Below are 20,296 nucleotides of genomic sequence, written 5' to 3' on the forward strand. Positions count from 1 at the left end.
ACTCCTGCAAGTGGGAGTGAGGGTTGGAACCTGGGGTTCTTGCACGTGTGTTTAACTTACATGTGTTTAACTAGGTGCTCTACCACTAGACCCCCAATTTTAAATGTTATTTTCTTGGCCTCCAGGGTTATTGCTGGGCTCGGTGCCTGCACCACGAATCCACTGCTCCTGGCAGCTATATTTTTCCCTTTTGTTGCCCCCCTTTTATTTTTGTTGTGTTTATTATTATTATTGTTATTGATGTCTTATTGTTGGATAGGACAGAAATGGACAGAGGAGGGAGACAGAGAGAGGGAGAGAAAGAGACACCCGCAGACCTGCTTCACCGCCTGTGAAGCGACTCCCCTGCAGGTGGGGAGCCGGGGGCTCAAACTGGGATCCTTATGCTGCTCCTTGTGCTTTGCACCACGTGCACTTAACCCGCTGCACTACCGCCGGACTCCTGATTTTTAATTTTTATAGAGAGAGGAGAGGGAGGTGGGGGTGGAAGTGACCACAGCACCAAAGCTTTCTTCAGTGGGGTGGGGGCTTGGCTTGAAACTGGGTCACACACATTGCAAACAGCACACACTATCCCAGCGAGCTATTTCACTGGCCCACCACTTGGTTCTATTGTTTCTAACTTGTCTATTTCAGAAGTCCACTTATGTGGGGACAGTGGGTCACCCAAATGCTGGACGTCGACTCTATGCCCATTACCTCTCCCGCCCCAACAGCCTATCTGCCCCTTTGCCCAGGCCTGCTTGGGAGTCACTTCTGTGCCGCTTACAGAGCCAGGGGCCTCCTGGCACCAGAGCTGACAGCTCAGGACCCCCCCCCCCCACGCCCTGGGTACCTGCCACGACGAGGCCCTCGTCCTCATGCACATGCAGCGGCAGGATGGCATACTCGTTCACATGACCTTCGTACTGCCTTAGGCACTTCGTGGTCCTCAGGTCCCATAGCTTGATCTGCGTGGAGAAGCACACAGGGCCTTTGTGGGGGGGGATGCAGCAGGTACGCTGGTAAGTCCTGGATGCAGACACCAAGTGGGGTGAGGCATCGCCAAGGACACCTCTTCAGGTCAGGAGAATCTAGACCTCGAGCTCCTTAGTTCCAGAGTCCATCAGAAGCCCCAGAGCTGGTCTCAGGTGCGTCTCGGCCCAATCACCTCCCAGTCGGTCACAAGCAGCCTCCCTGCACAGCTCAGTGTCTGGCTCCCAGCTGCCCTTCTCTGGCTGCTGTTTATTTTACACTTCATTTATTTATTTATTTGATAGGACAGAGAGACATTGAGGGGGAATGGAGAGGTAGAGAAGGAGAGAGAGAGAGAGATTTGTAGCACGGCTTCACCTCTGCTGGTGGAGATTGGGTGTTAGAATTCAGGTCTCTGTACATGGTAATGTGTGAGCTCAACCCTATGCCATTTATTACTGGACAGAGGGAGAGAGAAATCGAGAGGGGAGGTGCAGACACAGGCAGAGAGACACCTGCAGAACTGTTTTACCGCTCACAAAAGCTTCCCCTCTGCAGGTGGGGACTGGGGGTTTGAACAGGGGTCCTTGTGTGCTGTCACACGTGTGCACTACCAGGTGCCCTACTGCGCAGCTTTCTGTAAAGGTTCTCTTCTGCGGGGGCCCCGCGCCCCTGGAGGAATGCTGGCTACCAGCCGCACTGCTTGGAGGTTAGTGTTAACCTACCGCTCCAGCCATGTCGGAGGCCATGAGGCACTGCTCCTCTTGGAGGATCTGGACAGAGGTCACTGCAGAGTCATGGAACAGGCGGGCGGCCCTGCAGCCCTTGCCCTTATTTCGAGAGCGAAGATCAATGACAAAGATCTCTCCGGAACGACAGCCGTTGAACAGCAAAGGAGCCTGCAGGAAGAGAGACCACTCGGCATTAGCCTCTAGGGAGTGCGGCCGTTCCCCGGCACACACCTTTCCCCTTCCGTCTCTCCTGGGTCAGGGTTGTGGGTGGGCCTGGGTTGCCCAGGCTTTGGGCTTCAGTGGAGCTGAATGGGGAGATGGTGCAACACCTGGACCCCATGTGCCCCAATGTCTGTCTCTGAGACCTCAACGCAGAAGCCCAAGTGGCAGTACCCAAGGATCTCCATGACAAGCTGGCATAGGAGAGACGAGAAATTCAGGTAAGACACGGGCTTCTAGGAAGCTGGCTGGAGATGCTGGAATCGATTCTGCTTCCTGCCAAAAGCGGGCTAGCAGACTCCTTAGACACCTTGAAACGAAGATGGTATTTCCTCATTTCTTTCTTTTTGTAATGTATTTATTTAATTTGATAGGACAGAGAGAAACTGAGAGGGGGAGGGAGAAAGAAAAAAAAAAGACAGCTGAAACACTGCTTTACTGCCTGTGAAGCTCTGCCCTGCAGGTGGGGACCAGGGAGATTGAATCCAGGTCCTGTGCTCAGTTGGGAGCCAGCGCCTGCTCTGTTCTGATTTGCTTTTTGGCCACTAGGGTTATCACTGGGGGTCAGTGCCTGCTGGCACTGTTCCTGGGGGCCATTTTACCCCGTTCTTTGTGGTTTTTCATAGAGGGAGAAGGGGGGAGAGGGAGAGATGCACCTGCAGCACTGCTCTTTGACTCGGGAAGCTTCCCCTCGCACGTGGGAGCTGGGGCTAGAACGTGGCCCGCATGCATGCTGTGTGCGCTGTTGCCTGCACAACCATCTGGCCCTCTAACATGTTTATCCACCTATTTATTTCTTACTGGGGCTTGGTGCTGGCACTACGAATCGACCATTCCCAGCAGCCATTTTTTCCTTTTTTTTCAAATGTTATTTTCTATTATATTTGATAGGACAGAGAGAAATTGAGAGAGTGGAGGGAAGATGGAGACGGAGCTAGAAAGACACCTGCAGACCTGCTTCACTGCTTGTGAAGCAACCTCCCTACAGGTGGGGAGCAGGGGCTCAAACCTGGGTCCTTGTGCTTGGTGATACGTGCACTTGAGTGGGTGTGCTACCACCCAGTTATTTTTATTTTTTAACAATTTTTATTTTAATTTTTAAAAACATGTTTATTTTTAAATTTGCAAAATGTGAAGTTGAAAACAGTGTATGGAACCGTTAAGTGCTAGTCGGAAACTCTGTTCTGCTCACTAAAAGTTGCTGACAGGCCATTTAAACAGGGAGTTTTTTTTTTTTTTCTGTCTCCAGGGTTTTGCTGGGACTTGGTGCCTGCACTATGAATCCACTGCTGCTGGAGGCCATATTTTCCATTTTGTTGCCCTTGTTGTTACTGCTGTTGGACAGGACAGAGAGAAATGGAGAGAGGAGGGAAGACAGAGAGGGAGAGAAAGATTGACACCTGTAGACCTGCTTCACCGCCTGTGAAGCGACTCCCCTGCAGGTGGGAAGCCGGGGGCTCGAACCAGGATCCTTACACCAGTCCCTGCACTTTGCACCACATGCGCTTAACCCGCTGTGCTACCACCCAACTCCCCCAGGAAGTATTTTAAAGCCAGCTTAGTCAGACCTTTCTGGATTGGCTGATATTCACTCTCTTTACATATTCACAAAGTAGCCCACTGATCCTTTCCAACGTTCCCCCCCCTCCCCCGCCCTCCAGGAGGGAGGAGTGGCTGCCACACAGGGCAGTCCTGACTTCAGTTTGGCAAGGGCTCTCCCTTGGGGGAACTTTTCATGGGTACCACCTCCATCCAACCAACCGTGTGAGCAAACTTCTGGGTCAAGACATCGCTACTGGAGCCAAATGACTGCCGGTGTCCTGTCACCACATTGGTCACCAGGACCCGCCGAGACAAGCCTGATCGGGGCAGATAGAGAAATGTCACTTGTACTCTGGGGACTGTTACAAGGGGTAGGTGAGGGGCTTGGTGGTTAAAGTCCATCAGGTTCATTCCCCTGGGGACCCGTGAGACCACCACAACTCACCTGTACTGAAGCAGTTATTAGCCTGGCTGTTCAGGGACCAGGCACAGGACCAGGCTCCTGGGATCCGGAAACTGCAGAGCATGTCAGGCAGGTCTCTTCCTGCTGAGGGCGACAGTGGGCATCAGGCAGGGCTGCTTTGTGAGGACCAAGTTCTCCCCTTGATGCCGCCAGATCAGGGACCATATTTCCTGAGAAGTCTCCAGAGACAGCTTAGAGGCTTTGTAATCATGACCCCATTCAGGTCTTTCTTTTTTTTTTTACTTGACAGGACAGAGGAAAGCGGGTTAAAGAGAAAGGGAGACGGAGACAGAGACAGACAGAGAGAGAGACTTGCAGCACTGCTTCACTTGTGAAACTTCAGTGCAGTGGGGATGAGGGTTTGAAGCCAGATCCTTTGGTTATTCTGTGAAAGGTACAATGTGTGGTTTGGGAAATCACTCTGTTGGTAAAGCACAGGACTTGTAGGTCTGAGGGTGCTCTGGCTTCTCTCTCATGCTTATATAAAATAATAAAATGTCTTAAACAACAAAATTAGGGGGCCCCGGAGTTGGCACAGTGGATAAAGCCTTGGAGTCTGAGTTTTTCCCCCAGTTCCAGAGTGGCGCTCAGCTCATCCTCTCTCCCTCTTTCTCATTAATAAGTGGGTCTGTTTCTTTTTTGTTACTACTTTTTAAATTTTTTTAAAAGATGTTTTTTAAAAAATTTATTCATGAGAAAGATAGGAGAGAGAGAAAGAATCAGACATCACTCGGGCACATGTGCTGCTGGGGATTGAACTCAGGACCTCATGCTTGAGAGTCCAGTGCTTTTTCCACTGCGCCACCTCCCAGATCACTAAATTGCTCATGAAGTGTCCTGCCTGCAGGTGGGGAGTGGGGGCTTGAACCTGGATCCCTGTACTTGGTAATATATGCATTTAACCAGGTGCACCACCTCCCGGCCTCCTGTTATTATTACTTTGTTTTACTGCCACCAGGGTTATCACTGGGCCTCAGTGACTGCACAACAAATCCAGTGCTCCTGGTGGCCATTTCCCCCTCTTCTCTCTCTTAAAAGCACAAGTCATAAGATGATTATTTAACCCAGGACTTGGACCCAGGCCCTTGGGCCTCTGTTTCTTTTTCTTTAATATTTTATGTATTTACTTCCCCTTTTGTTGCCCTTGTTTTATTGTTTTTCTAGTTGTTGTTGTTGGATAGGACAGAGAGAAATGGAGAGAGGAGGGGAAGGCAGAGGGGGAGAGAAAGACAGACACCTGCAGACCTGCTTCACACCGAGAAGCTGCCCCCCCCCTGCGCAGGTGGGGAGCCGGGGGCTCGAACCAGGATCCTTACGCCGGTCCTTGTGCTTTGTACCACGTGTGCTTAACCCACTGCGGTTTAAGAGGAGAGAGACCGGGAGAGAGAGACGGTTCCACAGCTTCCCCCAGTGCTGCAGCACTTCCACGTGGTGTAGAGGGGGTGGGGGTGGGAGGGACTGAGACCTTACCTCTCACAGAGCAGGTGCCCTCCCTGGGGAGCTGTCTTACCAGTGCATGCCCAACCCCCCAACGAATATTTTGGTCTCCTGAGTTACTTGTATATATTTTGACTGTTCTGGCTGTTGATATGAAAATGGAAGGGCTGTGCAAAGGTGGACCCGCTTCTAGTCCACACCCTGGGTCAGGCCCTCCCCTCCCACAAGTGCTTCTGCAGACTGTGGCCATCCCGGGGGACCTGACCTGAGCTGCCTAGTCTGTAGTTCCACCCCTTTCTCTAGGTCTCTGCTGTCGGCTGCAGAGGACAGGAAGCCCCTCCTCATCTGGAGCTGCAGGACCCTGTACCTGGATGACTGTTGACAAACAGCGAGGCTGGGAGCAGGGTGACGCAGCCTGGCGTCTCGGCGATCCCCATGAGGCACAGCCTGGGAAAGCTGTTAAGGACAGTCAGGTACAGGGCTCTCCTCTCGGAGGAGAAAGGGCACAGAGCCCTTCAGAACATGATCAGAACTAACACCCGCCACTCCCGGTTAACACACTACCATTGTCCAGATCTAGTTCTAGATTCTTTAAAAGAAAAAAAAAGTGTCACAGGTGCATTGAAAAGCCACCACAGTTGCCTCTACCCACCCATTTAATTAATTAATTAATTTATTGCCTCCAGGGTTATTGCTGGGCTCAGTGCCTGCACCATGAATCCACTGCTCCTGGAGGCCATTTCCCCCCTTTTGTTGCCCTTGTTGTTGTAGCCTTGTTGTGGTTATTATTGTTGTTATTGATGTCGTTAGTTGTTGGATAGGACAGAGAAATGGAGAGAGGAGGGGAGGAGAGGGGGAGAGAAAGACAGACACCTGCAGACCTGCCTCACACCCTGAGAAGCGACTCCCCTGCAGGTGGGGAGCCGGGGGCTCGAACCGGGATCCTTAAGCTGGTCCTTGCGCTTTGTGTCACGTGTGCTTAACCCGCTGCGCTACCGCCCGACTCCCCCATTTCTTTTACTTTTAAAACTCGGTCCAGTATTAAAGGGACCAGCACCACAGGCCACAGTTTAACTGAGTCCCGGAAGTGTATAAGACAGTCAGTCAGTCAGTCAGTCAGTCTAACCTACCACCACCACCGAGAGGGAGGTCTGAATATGGCTGCAAAGAGAAGGCTTCGTGAGTTTTGGCAGAGGCAGCTGGCACTCAAAAGCCTGGAGATTGCCTGGAACAACCAGCAGAGGGCAAGCTGCGGACTGCTATGAGAGTCCCTACTCCTGGAACCCGATTTTTGTCCACAGTCTGCTCAGGGAAACAGGAGGAAAATTGTGGACCAGGTTGTGGCGCATCTGGTTAAGTGCTCACGTTACAGTGCGCAAGGACCCAGGTCCAAACTCCAATCCCCACCTGCAGGGGGGAAGCTTCACAAGCGGTGAAGCAGGGCTGCAGATGCCTGTCTCTTTCCCTCTCTACTTTCCCCTATTTCTGACTGTCTCTATCCAATAAACATTAAAAAAATTTAAAAGATACAAGTGAAAAAAATCAGACCAATTCAAGATGAGCAGTGAAAGTGAGGGCATTGTTTTATGCCTTAAAAACTTGGTTTCTTTCTGTGTTCTGGTAGGACCATTAGTTACCCACAGAACTTCATAGGTAAAAGCCATGTGAAAAGTTTAGTTTTTTTTTTTTTGGGGGGGAGTAGGGGTAGATAGCATAATGGTTATGCAAACAGACTCGTGTCTGAGTCCCAGGTTCAATCCCCCACATCAACATAAGCCAGAGTTGAGCAGTGCTCTGATTAAAAAAAATCAGCTCATAGGATACACTTGTTTTTTGTTTTGTTGCCCTGTGATTCTGCTGCTCCCAGTGACTCTTTCTTTTTTGTTAATTTTTTTTAACTTTTTAAAAATATTTATTTATTCCCTATTATTGCCCTTGTTGTTCTTCATTGTTGTTATTATAGTTGTTATTGACGTTGTCCTTGTTGGATAGGACAGAGAGAAATAGAGGAGGGGAAGACAGAGAGGGGGAGAGAAAGACAGACACCTGCAGACCTGCTTCACCACCTGTGAAGCGACTTCTCTGCAGGTGGGGAGCTGGAGGCTCGAACCAGGATCCTTACGCCGGTCCTTGTGCTTTGCACCACCTGTGCTTAACCTGCTGTGCTACCGCCCGACTTCCCCCAGTGACTCTATTTCATGCTAAAGGGTGAACGACAGAGAGAGAAGATGCTACAGCACTGATCCACTGCTGATGAAGCTTTCCCTCTGCATGGTGCTCCTGTGGAAAACGCTAAAGCCCAGGCTTCTCACCATGTGGCCTTGGCTGTGGGGCAAGTGATGTTACACCCTGGACAGAGCTGTCCTAAGCATAGAGGTCCCTGCGAGGTCCCAGAGGCAGGACCAAGTCACCTTGGCACCCTATCAAAATAAAGACAATAAAGAAAATTTGAAAAAGGGAAAAAAATGTGGCCACCAGGAGTATTGGATTTGCTATGCAGGCACGAAGCAGCAATAACCCTAGTGGTCACTGAAGAAAAAAATAGCTGGGGCTCGGTGGTGGCGCACCTGGTTGAGCGCAAGTTACAGTGAGCAAGGACCCAAGTTTGTGCCTCTGGTCCCCACCTGCAGGGGGAAAGGTTCACAAGTGAAGCAGGACTGCAGTTGTCTGTCTGTCTCTCTGTCTCTCAATCTCCCCCTTCCCTCTCAGTTTCTGGCTGTCTCTATCCAATAAATAAAGATAATTTAAAAAAATAGTGGGGGTCGGGCAGTAGGGCAGCAGATTAAGCGCAGGTAGTGTGAAACGCAAGGACCAGCGTAAGGATCCTGGTCGAGCCCCTGGCTTCCCACCTGCAGGGGAGTCGCTTCACAGGTGGCGAAGCAGGTCAGCCGGTGTCTGTCTTTCTTTCCCTGTCTTCCTTTTCTCCAGTTCTCTCTGTCCTGTCCAACAACAACGACATCAATAATTACAACAATAAAAAACAAAAAAGGAACAAATAAATATTATATAAAAAATAGCAACCTAGAGTGGTTAAAATCAAGTATGCACGAGACCCCGACTGCCAACAGAAGGGGAAGCAGCAGCAACAGCAGCAAGTGGTGGCTGTCTTTGGCAGGGGCTGACTTCACCGACTAATGTTTATGCCAGATAAAGGCCTTTTGGTTGGGGTAAATTGCATAATGGTTATGCAAAGAGACTCTCATGCCTGAGGTATCAAAGTTCCAGGTTCAATACCCTGCACCACCACAAATCAGAGCTGAGCAGACCTCTGGTTAAGAAAAAAAAAGGGGGTGGGGGTTGAGCGGCTTAAACGCACGTGGCACCAAGTGCAAGGACCGGCATAAGGATCCCGGTTGGAGCCCCCGGTTCCCCACCTGAAGGGGAGTCTCTTCTGCAGGTGTCTGTCTTTCTGTCCTCCTGTCTTCCCCTCCTCTCTCCAATCCAACAATGATGACATCAATAATAACAACAATAAGTAGGACAACAATAAAAAACAAGGGCAACAAAAGGGAACAGAAAAAAGCAAAAAGAAAGGCCTTTTTAGCCTTTCTCCAGTGCCTGTCTTTAGCCCGCCCCAGGAGGCCTGTCTGACTGTAGCTTTCAGCACCTCCTGTACCACAGGAGGATTTGGGGGCTCTTTTCTGAGGCACTGCTGTCCTTTGCTGCGTCCTTCTGCTAACACACAGACTCTCCAGCTCCAGAACTGTGCCCGGCACAGAGTGACACCAGTGTCCTTATCGACAGGCCATCACTGCTTCTCTGTGCTCTACAAGAATCCTTCTCTTCTACCCAGATGTGGCACGCAGGGCCTGCCCGTCAAACCTCTTCATTGGCCAAAAAGATACAGTACATGGGAGTCCAAGTGATTCAGCGAGGCCCAGCACACAGAGTTCACCTGGGGAGGAAACACACGGCAGGAAGTCAGCCTTGGCCTGACTTCTCAGAGGGAGAAGTGGACAAGTGCTCACTGGTGGGGCTACAGGCCAGTGACTTCTTCTCTAGGTCCTGTTCCTCCCCCAAGGGCCAAGGGATCAGAGGAGTTCCCTCTCTCATCATGTAGAGCCTTCCTTCACCCACAAAGATCACTTTGCACATTTTAAATTGTGTGTGTGTGTGTGTGTGAGAGAGAGACAGAGACAGAGAGACAGACCAGAGCATTACTCTGGTACACGTGACACTGGGGATTGAACTGGGAGCCTTAGGCATGCAAGTGGTGTGCTCTATCAGTTAAGCTATTTCTCTGGCCACCCCACAGAGCCCTGGAAAAGCAGGGAAGAGTGAGCTCCAGGCCAAGGCTATTCACCTGCATAGGTTCCCCAATAAGATATCTGGGTGAGTTCTTTCTTCCCTTCCTCCAGGGTTATCACTGGGGCTCAGTGGAGACTAGGTGTTTTTTTTTTTTGCCATTTTATTGGATAGGACAGAGAGAAATTGAGAGAGGAGGGGGAGATAGAGATGGAGAAAGATAGATACCTGCAGACATGCTTCACTGATTGTGAAGTGGTCCCTGCAGGTGGGGAGCCAGGTACTCCAACCCAGGTCCTTGGGCTTAGTACTATGTTCGCTTAGCTGGGTGCGTCTCGTCACCCAATCTGGTCCCCTACGCCTACACTGAACTTCTCTGTTCCAGTCTCTTGGAAACAGAGCTGGCAGTCAGCTGAGGTCAAGAACAAACACCTCATCACAGACCCCTGCGAGCGTCAACCCGGCTCTGACCTAGCACGTTATGATCGGGCCCTCCTCAATCACTATCGAACAGGCCATGGCCGGTGCGCCGCTATGTTCCATCGCTGGGGAGCCAGAGACGACCCGAACTGCCCCTGCAGCTCCAGACAGACCATGACCCACATAGTCAACGACTGCCACCTCTCCAGATTCAAAGGAGGTCTCGAAACTTGACATCAGGCTCAACCTGACGCTGCTGACTGGCTACGGAAGAAGGGCAAACGCTAGAAGAAGAAGCAGCAGAAGCTGGGCGTGTCATCGCCCGGCCCCCTCTGGGTAAATTCTCTACAGTGGCAGGAACAAGTCACACTCTGAAGGTGTAGTTTCCCCCTTCACCTGGAGATTACTTTCAGCCTGTGTCCATCTGAAGGCTCACGTCCTGACTGAACCTTTAGCTTCAGCTTCTTACAGATAAAGTCCCCCCCTGCCCCCCCTGCTCCCGCTCCCGCTCCCGCTGAAATGGAGAGGCCGGTCCCTGGACCATGCTCCTCCTGGTTACACCTTGTCTGTATGCACTAGAGAGACCCTTCCCCTGGGAGCTCTATGCCTTCGACTTGATCTCCTGAACTCACTGCTCTTCCTCGACAAGGGACCGGAGGGTCTCAATCTGAAGCTTCTTCCCTCTGGGGAAATGGGGTGACTGAGCCTTGCTCTCTCCCCCCCCCTCCTCCTCTGCCCGCCCCTCCACTGGGCCAACTCTGGCCATTTCCTGGCTCTGAAAGCATCATACCTTCCGATTGGTGAAGTAGAGGTTCTCATGGATCCGCACTTTGAGTGAGGGCATCTGCAGCCCACGCAGGTTGATGATGCCGTACTTGGAGCCTCCGACCTTGACATCATTCACTGTGAAGAGCCGGGTGCTGTTGGTATCTGCCTGCAGCGGGGAGGGGATGACAGGTGACTTCCCTGGCTGAGTCTGGTGGGCTGCCTTGCCTGCCCGTCTCTCTGGCCCCCACATTCTGTGGATTTTCACCCGGCAAGAGCTCTTGTCCATCACTTGGTGTAAACATGGCTGGGCAAGTCGGTGCTTATCTGGCCTCATAGTTCAGGAGCATGAGAAGGGCAGCGAGGGGCTGGCTAGGAAGCTGGAGGTCTGCAAACTGTCCCCATTCACAGCTGGGTCTGGAGGAGTCCCAGTGTCCTGCCAGAGGAACTGTTAAGGCCGGTGACACGTGGATCAAGCGATGTAACCCACGTGAGAAACGTGCAGCAGCGTGGAACGTTCTGGTCATAACTGTCAGAGGGTTAAAACCGGATCCAGAATCATGTTCTTGTTACACAGGTAACGCTGATCAGTCAAGTTAAGAATGACAGTGAGGGTGCGGTCCAGGAGGTGGCGCAGTGGATAAGGCTTTGGACTCTCAAGCATGGGGTCCTGAGTTCAATCCCTAGCGGCACATGTACCAGAGTGATGTCTGGTTCTTTTTCTCTCTCCTATCATTTCTCATGGATAAATAAATAAAATCTTAACAAAAAAAGAATGACAGTGAGGAAGATAACACTGTGACTGGGGAATTGGCAGTGGCCATGCAAGACTCATCCTTGAGGTTCCCAGGTTCAATCCCGATAGCATCACCATAAAAAAAAAGTAGCATTAGGAGTTTTTGTTTCTCCCTAGAGCCCTGCTCAGCAATGGTTTATGGTGTGCTGGGGACTGAATCTGGGACCTGAGAGCCTCACGCATGAGTATATTTGCATAACCATTATACTATCTTCCTTACCAGAATATCTTTAATATTTTCTTCTTGTATTAAAAAAATACAAACATGGTGGGGGCCAGGTGGTGGTGCAGGGCTTTTTTTTTTAAAGATTTTTTTTTTAAATATTTATTTATTATTTATTCCCTTTTGTTGTCCTTGTTGTTTTATTATTGTAGTTATTGATGTCATTGTTGTTGGTTAGGACAGAGAGAAATGGAGCGAGGAGGGGAAGACAGAGGGGGAGAGAAAGATAGACACCTGCAGACCTGCTTCACCGCTTGTGAAGAGACTCCCCTGCAGGTGGCTTGAACCTGGGATCCTTACACCAGTCCTTGCACTTTGTGCCACGTGCACTTAACCCGCTGTGCTACCGCCTGACTCCTGGTGCAGGTCTTTAAGTGCACATGTTACAATGTGCTAAGATCTGGGTTCAAGCTGCTGCCTTCGACCTGCGGGAGGGGGGTGGGGGGGAAGCTGCACAAGTGATGAAGTACAGCTGCAGGTGTCTCTCTGTCTCTTTTCTTTTTTTGCCTCCAGGGTTATCTCTGGGCCTACCTGCACTACGAATCTACTGCTCCTGGAGGCCATTTTTTCCCCTTGCTGTTGTTGCTGCTATTGGACAGGACAGAGAGAAATGGAGAGAGGAGGGGAAGACAGAGGGGGAAAGATAGACACCTGCAGACCTGCTTCACCGCCTGTGAAGCGACTCCCCTGCAGGTGGGGAGCCAGGGCTTTAACCGAGATCCTTACCCAGGTCCTTGTGCTTTGTGCCACCTGGGCTTCCACCCAACTCCCCAGGATCCTTGTGCTGGTCTGTGCTTTGCACGATGTGCACTTACCCGCCGTGCTACCACCCGGCTTCTCTTTCCCTTTCTGCCTTTCCCTCCTTTCTTATTTCTGTGTCCTTATTCACTGTAACATGTGCGCTCAACCAGGTGTGACACCACCCGGCCCCTCTTTCCCTCCTTTCTTATTTTCTCTGTGTCTATCTAATAATAAATAAGTTACAAACAAACACGCAAAAACCCCACTAACATGGGAGGCCTAGTTGGTTTCTCACTAAGAGTGCACGTGCTACTTGGCTCAATGACCAGGGCTCAAGGCCTTAGTCCTCACCGCCAGCGAGGAAGCGTCATGAGCAGGGAAGCAGTGTTGCGGGCATCTCTGTATCTCACCCTCTATCAAAAAGGAAATGGTTGCTGAGAATGGTGGAGCCAGTTGGGCAGTGAGCTCCAGTGATAACCCTGTTGGCAAGCAATGACACAGAAAATTAAATTAAATAAGGAAATTAATGTGGGCAATAGAAATGGTTCAGTAAGTAGGGGTTATGCCTCTCTGTTCACACAGCCTGGGTTTGAGCACAGCGCCGGGGACAAGCTCTGGGGCTGCAGTACCTCCTCCTCTATAGATCTGAAATAAAACAGGACATAGAGCTTGTCATGGGGCTGGTGACCCTGGACATGTAATTTTACCCCGGCACTGCAAATGAACAAGAAAAGGGGCATGAGGAGAGAGGAAGAGAAGGTAGGTGCTTGCTCACTCAGGTAACGCGTTTACTAAAACTGGGACCACACAGAGGAGGTTGGCATGGCCCCTGTGTGAGGATGCCATTTGAAAAGCCTTTTTTTTTTTTTTGCCTTTAGGTTTATTGCTGGAGGCTTGGTGCCTGCACTATGAATCCACTGCTCTTGGAGGCCATTTTTTTCCTCTTTTGTTGCCCTTGTTATTTATCATTGTTGCTGTTGTTATTATTGTTGCCAGTGTTGGTTGTTGGATAAGACAGAGAGAAATTGAAAGAGGAGGGGAAGACAGGGGAAAGACACTTATAGGAAGCGCCCCCCTGCACCACCCCTCCCCCCCCACAGGTGGGGAGCAGGGGGCTTGAACCAGGATCTTTTAGTTGGTCCTCGTGCTTCGTGCCATGTGCACTTAACTTACTGTGCTACTGCCTGGCCTCCTGCCATTTTAAATTTTTTTTTTTTTTTTGGGCAGAAGTAGATAGCATAATGGTTATGCAAAGAGACTTTCATGCCTGAGGCTCCAAAGTCCCAGGTTCAATCCCCTGCACCACCATAAGCCAGATTTGAGCAGTGCTCTGGTAAAAAAAAAAAAAATTAATATTTATTTATTCCCTTTTGTTGCCCTTGTTTTATTGTTGTAGTTATTATTATTATTGTTGTTATGTTGTTGTTGGTTAGGACAGAGAGAAATGGAGAGAAGAGGGAAAGACAGAGAGGGGGGAGAGAAAGATAGACACCTGCAACCTGTTTCATCGCTTGTGAAGTGACTCCCCTGTAGGTGGGGAGCCGGGGGCTTGAACCGGGATCCTTACTCCGGTCCTTGTGCTTTATGCCACCTGCACTTAACTCACTGTGCTACCACCTGACTTCCCCCCCTTTTTTAAAAAGATAAACCGTTGCTAATTATACCAGATCCTTATATATTTACACCTTTCGGGTGCGCACACACCCACACCCACACCCACACACACACACACACACACACACGCGCTATTTTTTTTTTGCCTCCAGGGTCATTGCTGGTGCTCAGTGCAAGCACTATGACTCCACTGCTCCTCGACGAGTGTTTCCATTTTATTGAATAGGACAGAGAGAAACTGAGAAGGGGGAGAGGAGATGGAGAGGGAGACAGAAAGAGACGCCTGCAGACCTGCTTCACCATTTGTGAAGCTTCTCCCCTACAGGTGGGGAGCAGGGGCTTGAACCTGGATCCTTGAACTTCTTTCTATGTGTGCTTAACCGGATGCACCATCACCCTCCATCCTTTTGGATATTTATGAATCTAAAGTACATATGTAGACCTGGACTGGTGTCGTATGCTTTACATTGGTTTGTTCTAGCCCTCCCCCGCCAAGAGAATTGGATCAGTCCAGTTAATTTCATGGGCCTGCTTGGCCCCGCCCCAAGGAACCCTGAGAGAGGGTTCCTGAGTCCGAGAGTTCCTGAGTTCCTGAGTTCGAGAGTTTCAGAGTTACAGAGTAAGAGAGAGTTCCACAGTGGAAGAGTTTCAGAGGGTTCCCCAGTACGAGAGTTCCAGAGTGCCAGAGTTGGAGAGTTCCCGAGTTACAGAGTAAGAGGGAGTGCTTGTGCCGCCGCAAAGAGACAGCAGAGTTCTGTTTGGTGATTAGTTTGTCTTAGTTTATGAATCGTGGTTCCTGAATAAAGAAATACAGCTTCCCTGCCCAGCCGTTGTCTCCGCGTCTCTGCTACCCGCCCGTGAAGCTAGCCCAGCCGGCTAGAGCCTCCGAAAAATTTTAACAACAGACTGGGAGGTGGGTGAATCCGCACTCAGTTGGCACATTCACCAGGTAAGAACAGCCATCACCAGTGACTGGAGTCCATGAACTCTGAGTGCAGACACAGCCAGCCCTGGGTCACACCAGCTCATCAGTCACGGCAATTGTGGGTGATGGGGAAGGTCTTCCAAGTGAGAGCCTCTAGGCTACTGGGGATGGGGGCCCCTGGGGAGAACCTACTTCAAGAAAGTACTCTGATGCAGTTCAAACTGCACCCCAACTGCAGAGTGGGGAAAGTCACAGGGCAGAGTGTGAGTCCTGGGCGCAGACACTGCTACTGTGGGATGCCACTCTTGTGGGCCACAACTCAGGCGTCACCTGTGCCTGGAGCCTCCAGGACGGTCTGTCTCTCCAACAGGCCCTGCTGTCCTGTGGCTTCTGGTCTAGCTGAACAGTCCGACCCTTGCTGCTTGTGTCGGACCTCAGTCCTCTGCCAGCCTTTCCCTAGTAGCCCTGAGTCCAGCCAGGTAGAAATAACCCAGACCAGACTTTTCACTCTCTGCAAATGAAATAGTAGGTGGGCCCAAGGATACAGATCTGTAAGGCCATGCCACCCAGGTCAGGGGTAATAAGCTATTGCCACCAACTCTTACCCAGTATTAGGGAGAATTAGAAGCTGCCCAGTCCACTGGGTACCTTTTCCAGTTGTATATGATATTTGGGGGAGAAGGTACTGGGGAATTGTTCTTTTTTAAATTTTATTATTTAATTTTTTAAAATATTTATTTTCCCTTTGTTGCCCTTTTTTTTTGTAGTTATTATTGTTGTCGTCATTGATATCTTGTTGTTGGATAAGACAGAAATGGGGAAGATGGGGGAGGGGAGAGAAAGACGGACGCCTGCAGACCTGTTTCACTGCCTGAGAAGTGACTCCCCTGCAGGTGAGGAGTCGGGGGCTTGAACTGGCATCCTTACACCAGTCCTTGTGCCACATGTGCTTATCCCGTTGCGTTATGCCTAACTCCCTTTATTTTATTTTATCTTTGCTTTGCCTCCAGGGTTATTGTTGGGGCTTGGTGCCTGCACCATGAATCCACTGCTCCAAGAGGCTATTTTTTCCCCCTTTTGTTGCCCTTGTTGTAGTTATTATTATTGTTGTTGATGCCATTTGTTGCTGGATAGGACAGAGAGAAATGGAGAAAGGAGGGGAAGACAGAGAGGGGAAGAGGAAGACAGACACCTGCAGACCTGCTTCACCGTTTGTGAAGTGACTCCCCTCAGATGGGGAGCCGGGGGCTCGAACCGGGATCCCTAAGCCGGTCCTTGTGCTTTGCGCCACGTGCGCCTAACCCACTGCACTACTGTCCGACAACCCCCTTAATTTTATTTTTATTTTTTGCCTCCAGAGTTATATTCCAGAGTTATATTGCTGGGGCTCGGTGCCAGCACTGAGAATACACTGCTTCGAGGACATTTCCCCCCTATTTTTGTTGCCCTTGTTGTTATTATTATTGTTATTGATGTCATTGTTGTTGGATAGGACAGAAAGAAATGGAGATAGGAGGGAAGACAGAGGGGGAGAGAAAGATAGACACCTGCAGACCTGCTTCATTGCCTGTGAAGTGACCTCCCTGCAGGTGGGGAGCTGGGGATTGAACCAGGATCCTTATGCAGGTCTTTGCACTTCGTGCCATGTGAGCTTAACATGCTGCGCTACTGCCCGACCCCCCGGGAAGTGTTCTAAATGTGTGTGTGGTGCGTCCGGTCTAATGTCAAGTGGCAAAAGCTTAGTGGGGCCAACAGTGGTCACGGCATGGCCTGCTACTCCGTGCACCACCTGGAGGTGTTTGCTGAAACCTCAAAGCTAAGAAGACATCTTGTTTCCCTGACATCCAGGCCCGATGAAGGTCGATGCTAATCTCCAGAGCAGCAGGACATGACTGCCATGCCCTGCGTCACAGGCCGCTCACCCTCACTCACCAGGATGAGGTTAAATCGGTCGCTTGTCAAAGCAGAGGGATCCGAGCTCTGAATTAGGACTTTTTTCCTCCGCATGCAGCTTACTCGCAGCTCGTGAGCTAAACTGCAGAGGGGAGAGGACAGGAAGGGCACAGGGTACCATAACTCAGTCTCTACAAAGATGATGTGGGCTTGTGCTCTGTCCCAGGCCTGAAGGCTGTTTCCCTTCGCCAGTCCCTCTCCATCTTATTTCTCTGCCAGAGCTGAGCCAGAGCCCACGTAATTTAAGTTTTTAGAATATTCCGGAAAGTTAAATCAAACAGGTGGCCTATTCTGTCAAAGAAAGTTAAGAACCAGAGATTTGTTTTGAGATCATTGATAGAACTGTCTCTCTCTTGCCTCTAAAGTTATCACTGGGGCTGCACTATGAATCCACTGCTCCTGGAGGCCATTTTTCCCCTCATTTTTGTTGCTCTTGCTGTCGTTGTTGGATAGGACAGAGAGAAATGGAGAGAGGAGGGGAAGACAGAGAGGGGGAGAGAAAGACAGACACCTGCAGACCTGCTTCACGGCTTGTGAAGCGACTCCCTTGCAGGTGGGGAGCCGGGGGCTTGAACCGGGATCCTTATACCGACCTTTGTGCTTTGCTTAACCCCGTGCGCTACCGCTCAGCTCCCTGACGTAGCCCTTTCTAACTTGGCTTGTGACTCTTGGAAGGTGGGAAATCCATGAGCATGAGGCATGTTGGGAGCTCTGCTCCAAGCTGAGGGAGCAGTGGTCCTGGGACCCAGCTCGCCATCCACACTGCATCCCTTCACTTGCTCTTACTCGGAGGGAAGCGAGAGACCCAAGGGCTAGGCACTCAGGCACTGGGGGCCAGAACCCACCCTTTCTAGCTAGACCTTGACCAAATCTCTCTGCTCTGAACCTTGGTCTCTTCTGAAAACCGGGGATGGGAGTCACAACCTATCTCCCAGGATTTTAGTTAGATAATTAGACGGCACAAATATTTAGATCAAGTTCAGCACGCACACATCCAATGAATATGCATAAACCTCATGGGAAAGAGGTTACAGGACTTTCTGTATAAGTACCATGCACTAACTGATTGCACCACTGGAGCTCCTTGACAGGACTTTCTATTGTAAGAACAAAAACAAAAATGAAGGGGTTGGGCAGGGGTGCACCAGGTTAAGCGCACATAATATTATGAAGCACAAGGACCCACACAAGGATCTCAGTTTGAGCCCCCGGCTCCCCATCTACAGAGAGGACACTTCATAAGCGGTGAAGCAGGTCTGTAGGTGTCTATCTTTCTCTCCTCGCTCCTCTCTCAATTTCTCTGTCCTATCCAATAAAAAGGAAAAAAAAAGGGGAGCTGGCGGTAGCAGCAGCGGGTTAAGCGCACATGGCACAAAGGACAGCATAGGGATCTCGGTTTGAGCCCCCGGCTCCCCACCTGCAGGGGAGTCGCTTCACAGGCGGTGTCTGTCTTCTCCTCCCACTCTGTCTTCCCCTCCTCTCTCCATTTCTCTCTGTCCTATCCAACAACAATACGACAGCTAAGACAGCTATAACAACTACAACAAATGCAACAACAAGGGCAACAAAATGAGAAAAATGGCCTCTAGGAGCAGTGGATTTGTAGTGCAGGCACTGAGCCCCAGCGATAACCCTGGAAGCAAAAGTAAAAAGGGGGGGAGGGGATGGCTGGCTGCCAGGAGCAGTAGGTTTGTAGTGCTGGCACCGAGACCCAGGGAAAATTCACAGGCAAAACAAATAAACAAAATAAATAAATAAATAAGTAAATAAAAGATTGAAAGGTAATAGTGGAACTACCTCGAGGAACTTGTGCCCACGTTCTCTGCCTCAGTGCCTTCCCCACCCTCTCTCTTTTTTCCAGAGCTCTGATCTGCTCTGGCTTATGGTAGTGCAGGGACTGGACCAGGGTTTTCAGAGCCACAGGCATGAGAGTCTCTTTGCACAACCATTATGCTTTGTACCCCACCCCAGCCGTTTCCCACCTTGCTCTAGAGAGAACCGTCCTCTGAGGGCTGGTTTCAGCAGCAGGTGGCAGGCTCTAAGCTTCACTCCTCAACTGTGATGCTCCCTCATAGTGTTGTCACAGTCTATCCCGACTGGCTTCTCAGGCCACAGAAATAAGTTCGGAAAGAATGTCCAAGAAGAAAACCTACAATTGAGGTGTCGACTTACCGGCAATAGCTGCTAGCACTGAGGAAGCCCAGCTTGCTTTTTTGTAGCAAGGAAGTTGCATTTAATCCAGTTCTGGTGATTTTCTAAATTAAAAAAAAAAAAAATTAGAAAGATAAAAGATGGGAGTTGGGTGGTAGCGCAGCGGGTTCAGCACACGTGGCGCAAAGCACAAGGACCGGAGTAAGGATCCTGGTTCAAGCCCCAGCTCCCCACCTGCAGGGGAGTCACTTCACAGGCGGTGAAGCAGGTCTGCAGGTGTCTATCCTTCTCTCCCCCTTTCTGTCTTCCACTCTTCTCTCCATTTCTCTCTGTCCTACCCAACAACAACGACATCAGTAACAATAACAGGGGCAACAAAAGTGAAAACAAAATAAATTTAAAAAATAATAATAAAGAAAAAGAAAGATAAAAGATTCAATGAAGGTTTTTTTTTTTTTTTTTTTTGCCTCCAGGGTTATTGCTGAGGCTCAGTGCCTACACCACAAATCCACTGATCCTGGAGGCCATTTTTTTTTCCCTTTTTGTTGCCCTTGCTGTTTATCGTTGCTATTATTGTTGTTGGATAGAACAGAGAGAAATGGAGAGAGGATGGGAAAACAGAGAGAGGGAGAGAAAGACAGACACCTGCAGACATGCTTCACCGCCTGTGAAGCGCCCCCCCCCACACACTGTAAGGGGGGAGCCAGGGGCTCGAACTGGGACCTTTAGGCGGGTCACTGAGCTTCCCGTCATGTGTGCTTAACCCGCTGCGCCACCGCCTGGCTCCCCTCAATAAAGTTTTATGTTACGCTTTTAGGAAAATAGATTTTCCTTCATGGGCTTGAACAAAGATAAAGAGATGAGTTTGGCATAGAAAAATTTTTGCTTGCTTTTTATTATCTTTATTTATTTATTGGATAGACAGCCAGAAGTCGATAGAGAAGGAGGAGATAAAGGCAGAGGGAGACAGAGGCCAGGTGGCAGCACACCTGGTTGAGCGCACACGTCATAGTGCGAGGGGACCCAGGTTAAGCCCCCATCCCCACCTGCAAGGGGAAAACTCTGTGAGTGGTGAAGCAGTGTTGCTGGCGCCTGTTTCTCTGCCTCTTTTTACCCT

At 50.2% G+C, this 20,296-nt stretch overlaps 1 protein-coding gene and 1 pseudogene across 2 annotated transcripts in view; one reads left to right on the top strand and one right to left on the bottom strand.

The window, feature by feature from the left end:
* The window catches only part of DCAF4 (DDB1 and CUL4 associated factor 4), a 34,063-nt gene that overhangs the window by 2,417 nt on the left and 11,350 nt on the right, over positions 1-20,296 (bottom strand). Inside the window, exons 5-13 of one of the 2 annotated variants that reach the window (XM_060175494.1) lie at positions 19,201-19,283; positions 17,008-17,110; positions 10,802-10,945; positions 9,192-9,241; positions 5,714-5,793; positions 3,892-3,990; positions 3,666-3,763; positions 1,680-1,853; positions 836-950 (exon numbers count right to left, since the gene is read on the bottom strand). In XM_060175494.1, coding sequence (XP_060031477.1) covers positions 836-950; positions 1,680-1,853; positions 3,666-3,763; positions 3,892-3,990; positions 5,714-5,793; positions 9,192-9,241; positions 10,802-10,945; positions 17,008-17,110; positions 19,201-19,283 — 946 coding nt within the window. Of the gene's footprint in view, positions 1-835; positions 951-1,679; positions 1,854-3,665; positions 3,764-3,891; positions 3,994-5,713; positions 5,794-9,191; positions 9,242-10,801; positions 10,946-17,007; positions 17,111-19,200; positions 19,284-20,296 lie in introns of both variants that reach the window. The other variant, XM_007521751.3, reaches the window with a different exon arrangement.
* LOC132533612 (U6 spliceosomal RNA) lies at positions 13,306-13,404 on the top strand (annotated as a pseudogene).

Source organism: Erinaceus europaeus, chromosome 16 (genome assembly GCF_950295315.1).
Source record: "Erinaceus europaeus chromosome 16, mEriEur2.1, whole genome shotgun sequence".
Taxonomy (NCBI): domain Eukaryota; kingdom Metazoa; phylum Chordata; class Mammalia; order Eulipotyphla; family Erinaceidae; genus Erinaceus; species Erinaceus europaeus.